The sequence below is a fragment of the Enhydra lutris genome, unplaced genomic scaffold (assembly GCF_002288905.1).
Source record: "Enhydra lutris kenyoni isolate GAN:26980312 unplaced genomic scaffold, ASM228890v2 scaffoldscaffold33, whole genome shotgun sequence".
NCBI lineage: Eukaryota > Metazoa > Chordata > Mammalia > Carnivora > Mustelidae > Enhydra > Enhydra lutris.
In genome coordinates, this window is record NW_019154117.1 from 23,604,980 (window position 1) to 23,625,285 (window position 20,306).

At 43.7% G+C, this 20,306-nt stretch overlaps 1 protein-coding gene across 2 annotated transcripts in view; it reads left to right on the top strand.

The window, feature by feature from the left end:
- LOC111153613 (neurotrophic receptor tyrosine kinase 2) overlaps positions 1–9,551 on the top strand; it is a 318,559-nt gene extending 309,008 nt beyond the window's left edge. For both annotated transcript variants that reach the window (XM_022512747.1, XM_022512746.1), the window contains 2 exons: positions 7,543–7,701; positions 8,542–9,551. In XM_022512747.1, coding sequence (XP_022368455.1) covers positions 7,543–7,701; positions 8,542–8,727 — 345 coding nt within the window. In that variant the 3' untranslated portion in view covers positions 8,728–9,551. The remainder of the gene's footprint in view (positions 1–7,542; positions 7,702–8,541) is intronic.
- The last annotated feature ends 10,755 nt before the right edge of the window (positions 9,552–20,306 follow it).

Sequence of the window (20,306 nt, forward strand, 5' to 3'; positions counted from 1 at the left end):
TCAGTGGAAATTTTATATTCAATTGCCTTATCTACTAACCTAGAATCCAAGTTTCCAGAGAGAGCAACTTTAGCTGTGTCCTTTGCCTTTAAAATATGATCATTTGCCTTATTCTGACAGTAGAGATTTAATTGTGGGGAAAAAAAGTATTTGCAAAAATATGGTTACCGTAGAAACAATGTCCACAATAGCCAAACTATGGAAAGAATCTAGATGTCCATCAACAGATGAATGGATAAAGAAGATGTGGTGTGTGTCTACACACACACACACACACACACACACACACACACACACACACAGTGGAATACTATGCAGCCATCAAAAAACACCAAATCTTGCCATTTGCAACGATGTGGATGGAACTAGAGGGTATTATGCTAAGCGAAATAAGTCAATCAGAGAAAGACAATTATCATATGATCTCTCTGATATGAGGAATTTAAGAGGCAGGGCGGGGGGCTGTGGGGAAGTAAGGGGAAAAAAATGAAACAATATGGGACCAGGGAGGGACACAAATCATAAGAGACTCTTAATCTCAGGAAACAAACTGAGGGTTGCTAGGTGGTAGTGGGGGAGGGATAGGGTGGCTGGGTTATGGACACTGGGGAAGGTATGTTCTATGGTGAGTGCAGTGAATTGTGTAAGACTGAGCATTCACAGACCTGTACCGCTGAAGCAAATAATACATCATATGTTAATTAAAAAAAATATGGTTAGCAATAGGGTCCAGCACATCCTCTCTTTGACTAATTCAAAAATACTTGGCTTGAAGTTACTACTGCATAATCCTTATGTCTATGACCACATTGGTAATGGAAAAAGATACTGAGAGATTTCAGAGCTATGAATAACAGTGGTTTCCGGCATAGCAATAATCAGTTCCCACTGTAAAGGAGATGATGATCAGGCTGTCACCAGAGCTCCACTTGACTCAGCCTGATCTGGGTTCATTTTGGGTTTCTAGGCAGAGTAGGAGGGGCTGAATTTCTTCCCATGAAGTATCCCCTGGTTCAGTAGCTACACGCCATGGAAGCATCCCATCACTCTTCATAATAGAAGGATTATGATCTTCCTGAATGTGGTCATGGAGTGCCCACAGTCTGACCACAATAGTTCCATGTTCTCCAAGGAGAATATTTTGCATAAATTGTTTTTCTCTTCTTTTTTAAGCTTCATATTACAGATGCAATACATGACAAATAAGTAAATAAAGTCCAGCTATTTCTTAAAATTTACAGCTTTCATGAATTTTTAAGGAACAGGTCAGGAGAATCTGCTGAAGCAAAGCAGTTGGGTATAGGGTATGACAAGAAGGTCTAGGAGCCTCTTCAGTATTTCATGTGCCCCAAAGCCTCTGACAGCTAATCATCTCTTAATGGGACTTGCCCTTTGGCCTGTGTGTTTCTAAGGGAGTAAAATGTTTGGCCTCCAAACAAGTTATCACTCACTCATTGACTAAACACCACAAGCTGAAAGTGGCCTCCCAGGCATCATTGGTCTTTGCTAGTTGAGCGTAGAAGGTCCCAGATTAGCATTACTCACCTTTAAATCACCAGTGGTTTCAAAGCTACCTAAGCATTTGCTTCAGATCTGGAGATAGGCTCTAGCCTCCCATTGTGCATCTCCCATTATGCCTCTCCTAAACACGGAAGGGAAACCAGACATCATGGAGGCCAGAGAATAAGTTGAGGAGCAGTCAGCCATGATCATTAGGGGGAGATGAAAGAATTGAATAAGATGAAATGCAACATGGGATTTTGGAATGGAATTGGAGAGTGATATTTGAGAGGAAATTCAAGGAAAGGGAGCAGGAATGGACCTGGAAGTGACCACACTGAGCAGTATGGAGGCAATAGGATAAGTGAAAGGAAGGGAAGGGAAGTGGGGAAGGGTTAGAAAAGATGATGAGGGAACAAGGAGGATGGTAGATGTATTGTGTGTTCATTCCAGTGGAAGGAGGAGAGCTAAGCTTGTCACCTCCTCTCTCATCTCCCAGCACACCAGGAAGAGATTGTGCCTTCCTCATTAACTTGCACCAGCAATAAAGATGTTTTGTATATTTGTAAAAATGAGAAAGAACCTAGCTTGGCTTGTGGTGTGAAGAGTGGTTTCAAAGTGGCAAGCACCAAGAGTTCCCTAATCCTAATTTTCCAATGTGGAAAAATAAAACATATTGTTTGTTAGGCCAAGGGGAAATTTTCACAATTTACAACCTTATGACCAAAGAGTGTGTACCCAAAGAGTGCTCCTTTGGTAAGAAATATAGTTGAACTGATTGGATGTGCCCAATTTGACTTAAACATAGTACAGTCATTGATTACTAACACAAGACAATTTTACCCATGGTCTTTTAATATTTTCTTCAGGATTTATTGTCTTAAACACTTTTCACACAGGTATATTTAAAGGATGCTCAGGTATAGGTATTTTAACTAGAGCACAGTGGTTATTTTTGATTAACCTGATCATTCTATACATGTCACCATCAAAATTATGAGGTGTCAGGGAAACAAACACTAAGAGATAACTGAACAGTCCTTTTCTTGATATCCTTTAAAAACAAGATCCATTATTTTCCATAATTTCATCTATTTTAGACACTATGGAATTCCTTTTTGACCATAGGCCTCAGATTCGCTTTGCTGACTTAAGCAAGTTGCCATGATAAAAGTCCAAGATGGTCATCAGTCCTCCTGTTTTCACTCTTTAATGCTCTTCTTTTTTAAAAAAAGATTTATGTATTTATTTTAGAGAGAGAGAGGGAGGGAAAGAGAGAGAGCAAGTGGGGGCAGGGTCAGAGGGCAAAAATCTCAAGCAGACTCCCCATTGAGCACGAAGTCTCACCCAGGGTTCCATCCCAGGATTCATGAGATCATGACCTGAGCTGAAACCAAGTGTCAGACATTCAACTGACTGAGCCACCCAGGTGCCCCACTTTAACTTTCTTCTTTAGTTTGTCCTTTTTCTCCAGCTTCAGAGGATGTGAGATGCTGATCACAAGATGTAGAAAAATAGTCCTCCATCTTGTGCATTATGACATCATTCTAGACTTCCTCCCAAGATCAGATAGTTTCAGGTCAGTACCATAGACTGCCCCATCTACTGCACAGATAGCAAATCAAGAAAGGAACAGGATTCCCCACACAACTCAGGGAGCTCTCAGACTCCATGTGGACTCCAGAATTTTTGGCTGAATTCTAAGAAGTTATGAATTTCACTAAACAGTTCTTATTTGTCACACCGAATAAGTGAGCCAGTTTCCATCCATTTAATTTAAGGTGGTTTTGACATGAGTTCAGGGAGTTACTGGAGGTTAGATAGGAGGGTAGTGAACACTGATCTCTTTGAAAGAACATTTGAGAATTCCTCTCCAAATATCAGCACTCATAAGAAGGCCACTCGAAGACATTATATGCTTACCAACCAACCTCCTCATGCCCGGCCAGACATGATGAGATGCAGCCATCTTTCTTGAGGCATGTGATCTGTTAGCAGAAGAAAGAGAAGAAAGGGATGCTTGCCATGTTGCCAGAGCTGTACTGAGGGGCACCGGACTGTCTTTGGGCAACTCACTGAGCTGCAGCAGGACTGAGTGTTCCTTGAAATGGTGCAATTTGAGCTCATCTTCAGGAGCTCTTTGGGGAGTGGGTAGAAAGGAAAAGGGATCAAACTACCAAGAGGCATGAGTAGGTTTGGCCTGGGCAAAACACCTCACGATGGGCCCTGGGGGCTGAACACAGGGAATACTGAATCTCTGCATTAGAGATCGCAGAAGCCAGACACTCAGAACGACCCATGGGAACAAGTACAAGAATTCCAGGGGGCAGCCATTATTGAGTACACTGACATAAGCTCCTTCAACTCTCTCAAATTTGGGTGCATTATTTGCAACATGGAAGCAAACCAATGTCTACCCTTGAGTGTAACTACTGGGTTCGAGTGGAAATTCTTTGAGTGGAGATTCTTTGGAAAGGTGAACGACTCTGTGCTGGTGGACGATGATGGTGGCCAAGTGGTGGTGAGCGATTACAGAACCACAGGGTTTTGTGCTGACAATAATCCAGAGCTGGTCTAACCTGTCCACATTTTACCAGTAAGCCAGACCTGAAGTGACTCAGCCAAGCTAGTTAATGGCACAGCAGGAACCAGGTCCCCAGGGTCTTGGGTTGAAGAAAATAAAAAATCTCAAGTCCAAATCAGCTTCCCGGCGACATGGGTTTCCCATCTGGCTTCAGTTCAGTCCGGTGAGTTTAGCACAGAGCAGGGGCCTGATCCCTGGAGGGCCCCACCCCACCCCTTGGCAGGTCCGATGCTCGAAGCAGCCTCTCTGAGTCCCCGTGTCATACTTGGGATGGCATTCCATCTCACAGATATTGAAACCAGGGTGTGAGGGCAAGTTGCCAGGTGGCACACTGCAAAACAAATGCCTCGTTGTGTTTGCGGCCGCACCGTATGTGGCTTTGTGAAGTCCAAAAGCCATCCAGTCACTGTGACTGGAATGTGACAGTAATTTGTAACAACGGTGACTCTATTCCCCCCGCCCCCTTGGTCTACTTTTGTGACATGTTCCAAAATCCTGAGAAAGGCCTGCAAAAGAAATGTTCAGAAATGTTCTAAATGGGTTTGGAAAACTTGTGAACCCTGTCTGAACTTTTATTAGGTTCTCCCACCACTCACCCGTTTGACATCAGAACAAGGAAAGCATTATTTATAACAGCGTGTGTGAAATCCCAGAAGGGACTCTTGAAAGAATTAACATGAAAAATGTGTCCCAAAGAGACTGCAAGCATAAAACAAATGATCAGATGGGAAAACATGTAAATCAAAAAGTGGGATATTTTTTTCCTCCTTTAAAGGAGCTTTTTCTCTGGCCATTTCCAACATCGGACAGAGAAACTGGGCGAATCCGGGCTATCATCAGAGCACCTTTCCCTGCAGAGAGAGGCACAGAGGGGAATTGTGTGCACTGGCTCTTCCTAATGTCTCCAGAATGGAGGAGATAAGATAGTAAAGGTTACAGGGAAGGAAAAGACACCTTGAATGCATCAGTGCATTGGAATTTACAAAGCACTTTCCCAAACTTTTGACTGTTTGAGTGCTCACCTCACCATAACCCCGGGAGGTATAAAATGTTACCCATATTTCATAGTTGGAGCAACTAGGACACAGAGCGGTTTAGCAACTAGTCCTTGACTAAAAGTCCTGGAGCCCGGCTTCCAACATCACGAACTAAGTGTTGCCTGTGGTGTTACCGGTGTGTGTGCACGGGAATATGGAAAGCATGGCATCTTGTTAGGTTAGCACATCCCACAGTGGGATTTTAGCCGTCTGATTCTAGATGTATGGAAGCGATTTTCTGTCTCTCTCCCTCTCCCCACAAACACACATGCAAATTAGTTAATTCACTAAGTTAAACAAAATCAAATCTGTTTTTTTCCGCCAAACTCCCAAGATACCTTAAGACTCTGTGTATCATGACTGTCACAGAAGTGAGGCAACTTACAGGTTATAGGGTTTTTGGTGGCCTGATCTAGAAACCTCTGTGGGGAGCTGGCTCTTAATCTTTTGAGGGCCCAGTATCCAAAAGACTACCATGTGTTTATCCATAAGTTCCTAGTTCTCTTTTTATCCCACACAGACCAACTATATATTGATCATAAATCTGGATTCTAATTGAAATATTCCCATAAAGTCAATAAGTATGTCTTTTCCGCTAAAAACCTGCACAGAGACCTCTCACTCCACAGGACTCTGCACTGTGTAGCTCCCCGCACTCAGGACAAGTCTTCTCCTTGGTGCAGGTCTGTGGGTCACCAGCACCTGAAAGGAGCTTTCCTCCTTGGTGTCCTGAGTCCTTGGCAGTGTCTAGAAACATGGGGAACCCCTTGTGTATTGGCACACATTTCCTTTCCCAAAGTTCTGGGTCTGTGGGGCTCCAGGGTCATGAGCCGGGCAGTTCCTCAGTGGGGCCAGCAGCACCAATATGGCGTCCTTTCCGGTCCATCGCTGCCTATGCCACACAGGTTCTGTTTTGAATATCATCCCTGATGGGAAGTATTGACATCACCTTCAGGCATGTCCAGGCAGCTCCATGAAGGAAATCTGTGCCCATGGAAGCCTGTCGGCCCATCTCTGTATGGTGAGAAGTGAGTGATGAAATTGAAAGCTGATGGAAGGCCACCCACCTCTACTTAGTGTCAGAGCTGTGGGTGTGTTCAAAGTGAACAGTAAACATATGAGGGCACCTTACCCCGACCCAGGAATTTGTGTCCCTACTTGTCAGATTTAGAGTCCTTGTACAGAGAATGGAGAAAAAACCCACAGAACGTTCTCCTCCTTTGACACTCAAGATCTCTTTGATGCTAAGAGGGTTGTTGGAAATTGCCAAGCATATTAAACAGACCTGACACTCTCAGCTCCTTGGGCTCAGGAGTTAGGGAGCATTTTTCAGGCACTGTTCATCTCTTTCTTTCCTTTAATGAGACAGAAAATGGACACCGACCATTGTAATCGGGCAGAAACTCGATGTGGCATCTGTCCGAGAACACGGGGCTGACCGTCGGGTCTCACGCCTGTGTTTCTGTGTGCTCACCTGCTGCCCGGGCATCAGGCAGCATGTTTGAACTGGTAGTGCTGCGTTTTCTAGCCTGAAAACCAGGACCCACCACCAGTTTGCTCATGGTTTTAACATCAGACAGCCCCAGTGGGCTACAAACTGAAACGTGAAATTCTTAACTTTTCTCCAGGGAGTCAGAAATCCTAAACAAACTGTCCTTATCAAATGAAGTACCCTATGCCTGTGGTAATGCTCTCGCCATCTAATGCCTCAGCTGTGCTGTTTTCACTAAAATGGACTTTCCCCAAACTGTATCTATTTATTTTTGGACAAAAGCTCAATTGTAGTTAAGAGACAAGTCCTAAGCTCGGGGTCTAAAGACTTGAATGCTTTATGTCCATAACCACCTAAGTCTCAGTTGCTTCGTTTGTGAAATGGGACTGATCTGACCCTGACCATGGCTGGATTGTGGGAGGGCATTTGAGGCTGCACTGTGCACTCATCCTAAGACCTGAAAGTGGAAGGAAGCTCTGGCCTTGCCAAGAAAGTAGAGTCACTTGGTGGGTCATTCTGGACACAGTTTCCTGCTGTTTCCTGGTCAACGTGATCTTGTTAATTAGAAGACTGAGTCACCTTTATACCAGGAAGCGTGTGTGTGTGTGTGTGTGTGTGTGTGTGTGTGTGTTATCCAGGATGAACACCTGCCCCAACGTCATCTCTGCCCTATCTAGTTACCAGAAAGAGAAAATAGTAAAAAATATTTAAAAAAAAATACTTTGACCATTCTTCACCCTGTTTCTCTGTTGCTTTTTTCTTATAAAGAAATTGTATTTCCCTCATGTTTTATAAATGATTAAAATGAACAAATACAAACAAAAGAAGGACAAAAGTGTCCCCCATTTGTATTCTACCTTTCTCCCACCTGATGAGGGGAACTTGGTTTTCGGGTGACTGATGCCTCCTTTCTCCCCCTTCTCCACCAGGTCGGTGGCCACACAATGCTGCCCATTCGCTGGATGCCTCCAGAGAGCATCATGTACAGGAAGTTCACCACAGAAAGTGATGTCTGGAGCCTGGGCGTCGTGTTGTGGGAGATCTTCACATACGGCAAACAGCCCTGGTACCAGCTGTCCAACAATGAGGTGCGCAGTGGGCTGGGCAAGACCCCTGAGGGCTGAGGTCCAGAGGCTAGGAGACAGAGGAAGCTGTGTGGCTTTGTGGGCAGCAGCAGTTCCTACATGGCCTCTCAGGACCTACACGTCATGGGCAGAGTCTAGTCACTCTCTGAGTTTAAAAGTTCTAGAGAAAGAAAAGCAGTGTTTGCTCACACACCTGGGACTCTGTGCTGCTCATCTGGTAAATTCATAGCAGGTGTGGCACCCCCGTGCCTTCAGAGGTCAGCTAGGTTTTTTGGTAGTATTCCAATAAGGTTTTAGGCTTGGTTTTGTTTTGGTTTGGTTTGGTTTGGTTTGGTTTTTTTACACATTTCACTAGAACATTCTTGTGTTTTATTTCCCTATTTCAATTCTTTTGCAACCGTTGTCTCTACTTGAGGCATAGCTTCTGGGTCAGGCACCTCACATCCTCTTCAGGTCCACATCTGTCTTCTATCCCAACTCCACTCATTTCCACAGCTCAAGCGAGGTCCCCTTGTCAGTAAGCGCCCTGACGTGAAAGTTCCAGGCTCCATCTCAGGCCAGTAAGACTAAAACACATTGGAATTCCTGAGTGAGGTAGCATCCCACAGACAGAAAGCATTTCTCCACCAGGTTGGTGACCTCAGTGTGCCCAGAAAAAGCGATCTAAACCAATGAAATTAACCATGATTAACGAACTACAATAATTTTCTCTTCCTTCAAAAAATAAAAAAGCAAATGCTGAATGGGTTTCTTTAGAGCAGCCTTTCCCTTGCACAGACATCTGTGTTATTGGCTTTGTTTTTCCTCTCGTCTGACGCTGTCTTCGATCTCCATCCTGTCCAGGTGATAGAATGCATCACTCAGGGCCGAGTCTTGCAGCGACCTAGAACGTGCCCCCAGGAGGTCTACGAGTTGATGCTGGGGTGCTGGCAGCGAGAGCCCCATATGAGGAAGAACATCAAGGGCATCCACACCCTCCTTCAGAACTTGGCCAAGGCATCTCCGGTCTACCTGGATATTCTAGGCTAGGGCCCTTTCCCCCAGACCGATCCTTCCCAATGCACCTCCTCAGATGGGCCGAGAGGATGAACGTCGTTTAACTGCCGCTGGATGCCATCAATCTGCTGTTCTTCACTCCGACAGTATTAACAACAAAGACACGGAGAGGCTTTCCGAGGGAAGCCATGTGCACTTCTCCATCCATAGACACAGTATGGACTACTTTTTGGCATTGTCTCTTTCTCTCTTTCCACCTCCCTTGGTTTCTTCCCTGGTTTTTGTTTGTTTTTTTGGGTTTTGGGGTTTGTTTTTGGTTTGTTTTTTTTTTTTTTTTGGTCTTTTTTTTTTTTTCTTTTTTGGTCTTCCTCGCTTCATAGCCCCTACCCTTTCTTTTGAATCAATCTGGCTTCTGCATTCCTATTAACTCTGCATAGACAAAGGCCTTAACAACCCTGATTTGTTATATCAGCAGACACTCTAGTTTGCCCACCACAACTAACAATGCCTTGTTGTATTCCTGCCTTTGATGTGGATGAAAAAAAGGGAAAACAAATATTTGACTTAAACTTTGTCACTTCTGCTGTACAGACATCGAGAGTTTCTATGGATTCACTTCTATTTATTTATTATTATTACTGTTCTTATTGTTTTTGGATGGCCTAAGCCTGTGTATGAAACAGGAAAACTTGTGTTTAATCTGGGAAGCCTTTATCTATGGGAGATTAAAACCAGAGAGAAAGAAGATTTATTACAAACCACAGTATGGGAGGAACAAAGACAACCATTGGGATCAGCTGGCGTCAGTCCCTACTTAGGAAAAACCCAGCGACTGTTAGCTGGGAGGAATGTATTCGGCACCTTCCCCTGAGGAGCTTTCTGAGGAGTACAAAGACTGTTGAACTCTGTGCCATGGACTATTCTTTTCCCATCACCAGAAACACTAGGGTGTAGTCGAGAGAAAAGATGGTTTCCATGAGACACAAGATGGCGCATCACACGCCCAGACAGTCTTGTCTTTGCAGGTCATGGTAATAGCCCTGGTTTGTCTTTCCAGGTGTTGTCGGCTGAACCTTTGTCGAGTTTAGCTGAAAATGGGTGAATTCTTGTCCAGAGATCGTTTCAGGGTCAGGTGGGAAAGCCAAAGACTTGGAAAAGATAAGACAAGTTATAAATTCGGAGGCATTATATTGAACTTTTCAGATAGCAGTTCCCTCCGACCCCTCCCCTCCACCCCACCTGTCCTTTAAACTGTGCAAGCAAAATTGTGCATGGTCTTCGTCGATTAATACCTTGTGTGCAGAAACTACTGCTCCAGACGTCGTGCCCCTGATATGTAGAGCAGATCCATAAAGAGATATAACTTATATAATTAGGGGAAGCTAATGGAGCTCATTAGCTGAGTATCAATGTCTCTGCGTCGTACGACGGTGATGGGTTTTAGCGGAGATGGACCCTGAAGCCTGGATGTCCTCATCCACGTGGAACGGACTGTGGAACTGTGGGAAGGGCAGACTCAGTCCCTGCGGGAAAAGAAACCTCACCCTGGGGGCATCACTTACATTGATGTTCAGTGTGCACAGGCTGAGACCTTGCTCTGGGCTCTGGTTGGGAGAGTGGTTTCATTCCCAGTGTACTCCATTGTCAGTATGCTGTTTTGTTTTTTTTCCACTCCATTAAAAGACGTAAAAATTAAAAAAAAAAAAATTTAGGCATAGCACGCCAAGGGGAAGCTATGCCCAGACCAAGCTTTGGAGGTGTGCTTCTGGGTCTAGTGATGAGTTTTGCGAAAAGAGGTTGTAAATTTAAATAGAAATTTACAGTTATTTGGATGATCGGTTTTACCAAGAAAGAAAAATATTTTTGTTCCTCAAGAAAACTTGCTACCCTCTGTGAGGGGACTTTTGTTAACTTGACATCTTTATAACACAAGCCAGATTGAAAGTGAGTGATTTTAATTCATCTTAGGACATTTTTATTTCGTATTTGTTTCTGAAGGTGCAATTGCTCTGTTTCAGTTTTGCTTGCGCCCTTAATTCCTGGAGCACCTTATTTTCCATTTATAGGCTTTTGAGAGCCCGTTCTCAAAAAATCAAAAGTGTCGATTAACAGACAACAAAAGGAAACCCAGTAGCATCAGCAGTCAAGTGAAGGGGGTTGGACAAGATAATCCCTACAGTCCCTTCAAGTTCCACGCTGGCCTGGGAGACACGGGAGTTGAGCTGATCGTTCTCTTTGTCGGTGAAAAAAACCCTCCAGAATGCACATAACAATATAATGAAAGCCATATCTCCATGGTATATGCCTGCACAAATCTATCGTATTAAGGACCACGGTACTGCTAAAACACTGTGGCATCTGAAAAGCAGTAACGAAGGGGCAGATTTGTACCAAACCTTTCTAAATTCCATCCGTGATGACCTGAACACCTGCACAGGTTTGTCATTCTGCGTGACCTGCCAGCTGCTTGGGGGGGTGGGGCGGAGGGGGGTGGCGGGGGCCGGGGGGGAGAAGCTGCAAGTTATTTGTTTTATTTTAACAGAGAGCAAAGGAGGTAAATATGCGAAGGGATCAAATTCGAGAAGGGCTGCGCAGTTTTAAAGCAAGGATTTGTTTAAGGCAAATGAGAAGATGGGAGCGTTCTATACCATCCCAATGTGTTTTCCTCTGAAAGAAAAAAGCAAAAAAAAAAAAAAAAAAAAAACCAAAAACAAACAGACAAAAAAACTCCTTACCTTCTGACAAGTCCCTCTAGGTCTTGAAATGAAAGATTCTATGCAAGTGCAAAGTTTTATAGTTCTTTATATTGCTGATTATTATTTTTTTCCTCTGTTGTCTCAAGAGTGTGTGATTTCAGAGACGTCTCGCATTGAAAGAATACCAGATTGAATGAACCAGAGAATAGCTTAAAATAGTCATCACTGTTCTTCCACCATCCCCTCTTCTCATGCTCTTTTGATTTTTAGAAAAGGGACATCCTTGTTCTGAAGTGTAACGATCACAGAATATGGCCTGCTACCCAATGCGTGAAAAACTCCAACCGCAGGAAGGACGAACCTAATTCCCTCGCCCAAACTCAGCCTGACCATCGTTTCCATTTACTGATCGCATCATAGTTTTCCAGGCACTTTTCGCCACTGTTAGCCAATCATTCCCGTTTTTTATAAGTGAGGCAATCGAGACTCGGAGAAGTTGAGCGGTATGCTGGAAATCTCCAGGCTCGTTTCCGGCACCAGGGGGATTGACTCTAAGTGTTCTGATTCTGAAGTTCATGATTCTGCCCGCTAGAGACTCCAGGATACACACAAATGGTCCAAGAAAGCAAGCACACTGATAAACTCACGAAGCCAAACGCGGTCCGAAGAACAAAAGGAAATACGTGAGATGACCAGGAGCTGAAACATCGTGACATAGAATCATGCTTATAGCTTCAGCTAAATCCTTGTACACTGAACCAGTGTCATAATCAGGCTTCTTTAGAAAACATTTTGAACTATGCTATAAAAGATCCTATCAGAATTCATATTATACACGTGTGTTCACATCCGCACTACCTGTGGTATTTTCATGTATTTATATGTGTGTTATAAATACTGGATTTATACATATGCAGGCCCACAGACACAGTGTGTTTGTGGGCTTATGTATAAATGTATAGGCACACAATACTAGAGATAATGATAAGTAGGGTGCAGTATGACTAATTTGCTTAAAATCTGCTAAATAACCAAAACTTTTTAATGTCCTTTTGCGGTTAGTGCTTCCATTCTCCATGTGGGTAGGACTACATCGCACTTTTCAACTTTGTGCAGTACTGCATGGGTGGAAGACATATTTAAGATAATGTGCTTCCCAAAACAACTGAATCAAAGCCATCCCACTACACTGAGTCCTTTCCTTGGCTCCTTGCAAAGGAGAATGCAGACTGAAATAGATCTCCTTATGTAAAGGTCCGGGAAAGGAAAATTGATTTTTTTTGGTCATCTTTTTGCACATTTATGTTATGCTCACCTTGTCCCACGGTTACCCCTGTATACTTCTGTTCAGAGTCCAAGCATTCCAGAAGAGAACCGGAATGTCGGGAGCCCAGTGTCTCAAAGGGCAATAGTGAGAAGTCCAAGACCCCACCACAAGACGAGCGACTCCTAGGAATTCCTATAGCTGAGTGGGGATGTGAAGCAACAGTATAAAATGCTGTCCTTTGCAAAGAGCCATGACAAAGGATCCCCTGGTCAGAAACAGATGTTTCTTTTTAACCTTCCCTTTTTGCAAATTGGATCTTCTATAATGCCAATAGTATTAAATTGTTTGTCTAATTAAATAAATGACTCCATACACACACACACCCTCAATTCTCTTGCTCTTTCTCTTTCTCTCTTTCTTTCTCTCTCTTTTTTTTTCTCCCTCCCATTTGAGGATTTTTATTCCCAATGTTGAGCTCGGTTCCGTCCATCACAGAAAATCTCATGAGGGGAATGGCTGGTGACCCAATCCTCATATGGCTAATGGAAGTTAAAGCACTTCCTTCACAGGGCATAATCGTGGAATGTAGAGACTCCCAGGTCATGATAGCAAATGTTATTCTAAAGAATCTGGGGCGAGAGGTTAGATACGACAGCACGTGCAAGGGTATTTTCTCATTGTTGGGGCTGGAATGAATCACTGCTGCTCAAGTCAAAGGTTCTTAAATATTCTTAGTTTTTGCATTGTGCCCCCCTTCTCCTTCTACCTTTATTTATTTATGTATTTATTTATTTATTCATTTACTTATATATATATATATTTTGGCTCCATTCATCACCAACACAAAGCAAAGCAAAAAAATATATATATATGTGTGTATGTGTTGCAGGCAAAACACTGTGAAATTCACAACAGCAACCAAGCAACTCTTTTGCCATCTTTACATACGTCTCAGGAGACGAAACGAGAACACATGGGGATGTCATTTTTTTAGTCTATGCATTCTAGGCCAGGTCTGTGGTTTTCTTTTGTTTGGTTTTTTTTCTTCTTCTTCTTCTTTTTTCCTTTGGTCTGTGCATTAACAAAAATGATTCTGAGCGAAGGTTGGCTGAACGTTCAACATAATGGAGCAAGCGTAACAAAAGCTGCTAATAGCCACACGTTTGGACTGGAAAAGAAAAATCGGAGAAAATGAAACATGTAAAGACCTACATCTTGCAGCTTGTATATCTTACTATTGCTTTAATACTGTATAAAACAACTGGAAATGTTTTAAATACGAGGTCTTGGAATTAAATGTGGATTTGAAATATGTAATCCCTTGACAAATGACCAAATTCTTGTGAAATATTGCTCCCTGCATTCATTGGTTGTTACCCATCACTTATGAATCTGCCGAGAGATGTGGACACTCTCTACATCTGCTTCTGTAACAGAGAGATGTTTGTATATACCCAGGCCACACACACACACACACACACGCGCGCGCGCACCCACATTTCAATATCTCTCTGAAGATACATTGCCCCTTAAATTGTGACCTGGTATTTGGAACTCTCTTTTTATTTGCTTTATTTTCCTTTTAATGTGACGTCTCTGTGCTGATGCTTACCGGTTCTTGTTTTGCGATCTGTTTTTGAGGTCCATTGCTTTACTAAGACCCGCTGCAGCTTGGCTGATTTCAAAGCGACACCAGAATAACAGTGTTTGAAAAAAAAAAAAAAGTTTTGTTTGTAAATCATGTGACCAGCTTCTCTCAACCTGACATGGAAAGTCTCTTGTACTACAGTGTATTTAATAAAAATGATGTCTTACAATAAATAACATCCTCCAAAAGAGACACTGAAGGTTACATGACAATTCCTTGAAAAATGTAGAGCGTTTCACACGGCATGTATGCTCTTTTGGTAGTCTGTCTGTCTTTTTCATGTCCGTCTGTCTGTATTTTAATTAGGGTCACTGCAGATGGCTGCACTGTTCATTAGTTGAAGGAAAGAAGAGTATGTGGCCCTTGGAAGAAGTCCCCTGGCTGATCCCTCCATTACTTGGCACTTTCAGCTTCTATCTTGGATAACCAGAACATCACCACCCAATAGAACTTTCTGCGATGACGTAAATGTTCGACCTGCTCTATCCGGTGTGGCTAGCTGGCACTTGAAATGTGGCCAGTATGACTAAAGAACCGAACTTTAGATTTTACTTAGCTTCAATAAGTTCCAACGTAAATAGCCATGTGTGGCTCGTGGCTACCGTGTTGCACAGCACAGAGTGAGGAGAAGGAATCACTGGGTTTCTAGCAGGTCAGACCTAAGAAACCTGTCAAGAGACAAGTTGGATATCACAGCATCCCAGGGTAGCAGCATCATTGAGGATCATAATGACTCAGGAGCAGTAGCCCAAAGAAAAATGGCACACTCTCTAGGTCTCTGCATTAACTGCTGGGTTTTTTTTTAATTTTTTATTTTTTCAGCGTAACAGTATTCATTATTTTTGCACCACACCCAGTGCTCCATGCAATCCATGCCCTCTCCAATACCCACCACCTGGATCCCCCAACCTCCCAACCCCCCGCTGCTTCAAAACCCTCAGATTGTTTTTCAGAGTCCATAGTCTCTCATGGTTCACCTCCCCTTCCAATTTCCCTCAACTTCCTTCTCCTCTCCATCTCCCCTTGTCCTCCATGCTATTTGTTATGCTCCACAAGTAAGTGAAACCATATGATAATTGACTTTCTCTGCTTGACTTATTTCACTCAGCATAATCTCTTCCAGTCCCGTCCATGTTGATACAAAACTTGGGTATTCATCCTTTCTGATGGAGGCATAATACTCCATAGTGTATATGGACCACATCTTCCTTATCCATTCGTCCGTTGAAGGGCATCTTGGTTCTTTCCACAGTTTGGCGACCGTGGCCATTGCTGCTATAAACATTGGGGTACAGACTGCCTAAACTGAAACAGTAGAGAGTGATATGCGGGTGGCTTGTCAGGGGTCTTGTACCCTGTCTCTGCCTCGCCAGCAGGTGGCCCACCCACACTCCTACATCTCAGGATCTCTCAGTCCTATTTTCCAGGGTCTGACCTCTTCCCCTCCATCTCCTTTGAGAGGAAAGGAGACATCTGGGCAACATTCCTGGTGGAGGCTTCAGGAACTTTAAGTTTGGCAGTGGATTATCCCCAAATTCAGCTCCTCAGGAACTTTGCCTCATGAAAGACCCTCTCACTGTGCAGATAATGTTTTCCTTGAGTTAAAAAAATAAGACCCGGTTAACACTCAGTGGGGACTTGGGGAATTCAAAGCTGCATAGGGAGGGAAACAATGTGTCCAAAAATCCGAATAAGATCATGAGTCCCTATGGGATGGAGAGGATATCCCACTCGAAGAAACAGGATTAAAGGACAAAGGTTAAATTTACTGGCACCTGGCCAGCTAAAAACCAATCTGGATTATTAAAGATCCACACTTCCTCCAGACCATATTCTGATAGTCCCTTTCTTGGGACAATTACAACAGTATCGGTTTAAATTCCAAATCCAAGGTCAAGGTTTCCATTGCCCTTGTCTGTTTCTTCCTCAAACACATTCTTGAGGTTCACCCTGAAAGACGCCTAATTTCCTGTTGGGAGCAACACTCCCGCAGAACTGTGATGAGTAACCTCCCTGATGCTTACGGCATGCTACAGTATTATGTAGGTCCGTTAGTGGCCTGGGGCTGCTGTCACAAAATGACCACAAACTCTGTGGCTTAACACAATGGAAATTGATTCTTTTGGTACTATTATTATACCCAGATGAGAAACTGAGACACTAAAAGTGAAGATACTTGCCAGGAAGTTTGATCAAAATAAGATGACGGTAGATGCAGTCCTTCCTACTTGCCAGGAAGAGAGGCATCTGATGCTCAAGGGCTCCTACGCCCAGCAATAGGCAGAAGTGCAGGCATGCAGGCATCTGGCCAGCAGATGGAGGGCCTGCCTCTAGGACTTGGGCTGGCCCTGTGACTTGGTGTTTAGGGTCTGGTAGAAAACAACCCAACAGCTCAGTCTTCTGGGAACGAGGTTACCAGTGGGAGCTAATGCCAAGATTCAAGGTTTGAGGAGACTAGGGAGTTTCTAGGAAGTTTAATGTAGGGGGGCAAGGTCTTTGGTCATTAGGGACAAGGCGAGCATTTGGCCCCTAAGCCAAAACCCAGGGTCAATTGAGCATCCCCAGCAAGGTTTTTGAGGTACTTTCCTAGTGCTCCTAATCCCCACCCTCAACCACTCATTAGTCTGGGGAAAGATGAGCCTGCAGGTGGAGGGAACCACCTCGAAATGGGGTTCAGAGGCTTAAGGGGATGTCAGAACCTCTTTTGCAGCAAGATCCCTGCACATTTGGCCATTTCCCTCATGACATGTCCTGCAATAGGCTCCCATGGTGAGGGCTATCTAACAGCTAACTACCCTGCACCCGCTCCCCCCCCCCACCATCTGCAGATAGTGTTTTACAATGAATGCAAGCTTCAGACCAGACTCATACAAACAAACAATGATGTCTCATCAAGACCACAGCCCTGCTACGTGGGCCAGGAAACTCCCCCTCCCTGTCCTTGCTTGGAAGTCATGCTCCAAGGCAGATGCCATGATACACAAAGATCTGGTCTATGTCCATATCAGGGGACAGGGAGGGACAACATAAGACCTAGGAAGCAGCCTTTCTGGCATGAGAAAGCTGAGCTTGCCAGATTCTTTTGCCTCCTTCATGTGGGAAGGATGGTGCTTCAGAACCAGTCATTCCATAACTACAAAAACCTCTAATGTCCCTGACGCTAATTAATACACCCTCTTGCTTTGGTAACAATATTTTAAATACCAATTAACTACTCAAGTCATTGCTCCCATGGGCACTGCATCTTTATGCCAGTTACAGGATACCTACATGGCATTATATATGTCACGATGTCTAATCACTTCTAGTGTAGAGGCTGGATTTAACTTGAACACACACACCACATCTATACACAGACTTTAAAGTTAATTGCCATGTGGACAACGTAACCACCTCCTTAAGAACAAGAACAGCCTTTTATCCTGTAGGAAATATGGATCTGTAGATACCAACCTAAGTGTCAGAAATTCTACTTTCTTTCTTTCTTTTAAATCAGGTTATGTTTGACTCAAGTCCACATTGCATGGGGGCAAAATCAATCTCAACAATTACTGGGTATTTCTCCCTCTGCTCAGGTAAGCCATGGGTCTCAAGGCTCATTGATTCCCAGGAAATATCTTAATTTACTGCTTATCACAATCCAGTGGTGCTGGTACCAGAGTTGAGGGAGTCTGAATCCAGGAGAGAGGCATCAGTCAGCTGGAGCCATCCCTGAAATCCCACCACCTCCCTGATACCTTCTCCACTAGGTTTTGTGACTATCTCCTCTTAAGAAGGGTCACAAGGCTTTACCTCAAAGACTTTAATTTAGCTTTCACTTTTGTTTGGCTTGGAGAGATTTTTTTTTTCTTTTTCCCCCATTCTATTATAGTTTATCAAGCATATGCATGTGTTCAGAACAAGATGAGAGGCTCCCTGCACCTGTTCAATCTTCCATCTTCCTTGGAAATCTCAAAGCTTTCTTCCTTAATGTGAGATAAGGGTTCTTTTCACATAGTCTTATTTTTCTGGCAAGATGAATATTAGAGCAATTCTTCTCACCTTTTTTTGTGGGTCAGAATCACTTGGATAACTCTGGAAAATGTAGAAGTCAAAGCCTCACCCTGAAAGAATTAGTTTCTATTAGTTCAAGATGGGGCAAGAAATAAGCATTCTCCTCCCCACCCCAGATTCTCTAATGTGCAGCTAGAGTGGAGAAATACTCTTCTGGGGGATGGAAAAGCGAGGCCCCAAAATTTCAACTATCCAGACAAAAAAACACCTGGTGACAAACCTAGGTATTGTGGGTCTTGACTTATGGGTATTGACTCAGCAGAGAATGGGCCAGACAGAGAAGGGTCTAGAACTTAAGTTCAAGAATGCTAGATGGAGCACTAGATAGATTTGAAGCAGATCATCAATATCCAAGAAGTTGAGTAGTGAAATACATGTTCTCTCCAAAAACAAGTTTCCTGTGCAACTCCATGGAAACCAGTTATGGCCCAGTGCTTAAGGCAATCAATCAATCAACTAGTCCTGATGAACTAAAAGGCTGGGACTCCAGCTCCCCCTTATGCCAGAAGAACAGCTGGTGGTTCTGGAACTATAGATTCTGATGAGGACCATCCTGCTGCTAGCTTGCTATAACATGCAGAGCAACCACAAGGTTTGGACCTCTCCTGTGATCATGAAAACCGAGCTCGCAGGATCTGCTAGAGTTGGAGTTCTGGCATATTGTTATGAAATGCTAACCCTAGATCACTGCAAGGGGCAATGCCAACACTTCCTTAATCATGCAACAGCCCCAAGGGGAGGGTCCCTCTTCGGGAGTCTACATTCAGTCCTACCAGATTGCTGTGTGCAATCCCAGAGAGTGATGGACAGCTGAATTGGGAACACACATACAGATACTGATTTTATCCTCATGAATCTTCTCCTAAATCATAGTATTCTAATAGTTCTGCTCTATTCACTATCTAGCCATTTGTTCTTGTTGGTATGACAGTATTATAATTTTTATTTGTCATTTTCTGGTTGGCCATTTCCTACAACCAGAATGAGCTAGAACAATTCTGTGGCATCTTTAGGATGATAGTTATTTTTGTTCAATTCAGCCTGACCATGGAACTTTTCTATAGTGGACTTACAAAAAGCATTTGCAAAGTTATGTAATACTTTCTTAGTTTAGAGAGAGAGCTTTTTGGAGACAAACAGTGGCCTTTCCAGCTTTAGGGTAGAAAGATGAATATGGATCAGAATGGCTGTCCTGGACCTCCCATAGCATCACAGTTTCACAGGGTTGAAGGGGCTGCAGAGGGCAATCCTTTGGACATCCTGGTCAGGGCGGGGTCCAGCCCTAGTGAGAGAGAATTTATTTGAACATGTCCTCCTGCCCCCCTCTCCAGTGCCCCCACCAAAGTCCATTTGCATTTTACAAAGCTTCCTTAGCAAACACTTCCTGGTGCGGAACCAACATCTGCCTCCCATGGGCTCCAATCTCCTGGGAGTGCACAGAATAACTCTTATTCAGTATTACTTGGCATCCCTTTATGAATCCCTTGTGCTCTTCCTCCCACATCCATCCCCCTACAGAAAACTCTAGAATGCTTGCCAAATACCCAGGAGAAAGGGCAAGGAACCCAGCTCTGCCTGGTAAAGCCAATGCCCAGCCCACAGTTCCCTAGTTCCTCTTAATTCCCATCAGCTCCTTTCCCCATACCTGTTCTTCAGGCTTCAACTCTCCTTGACACAAGCAGAAAGTAACTTTTTAAGGGATCAGAGAGATTAAAGGTGAGGCGTATCTCTTCTCCACTGATAAAACACACAACTAACAGAGGTCCACAGCCCATTATCTAAGAGCCATCTTAAATTTCCTCTGGATTCTGTAAAAACAAAGAAAGTAAGGGAATCTGGATGTCCCATGGGACAGTGAGATTTGCAGTTCCTGATGACAGAAAAAAAAAAAAAAGGGGTGAAAGGCATTGCTTATTTGCCTGCTCAGCCAAGGGTGGGGGTGTTTGCT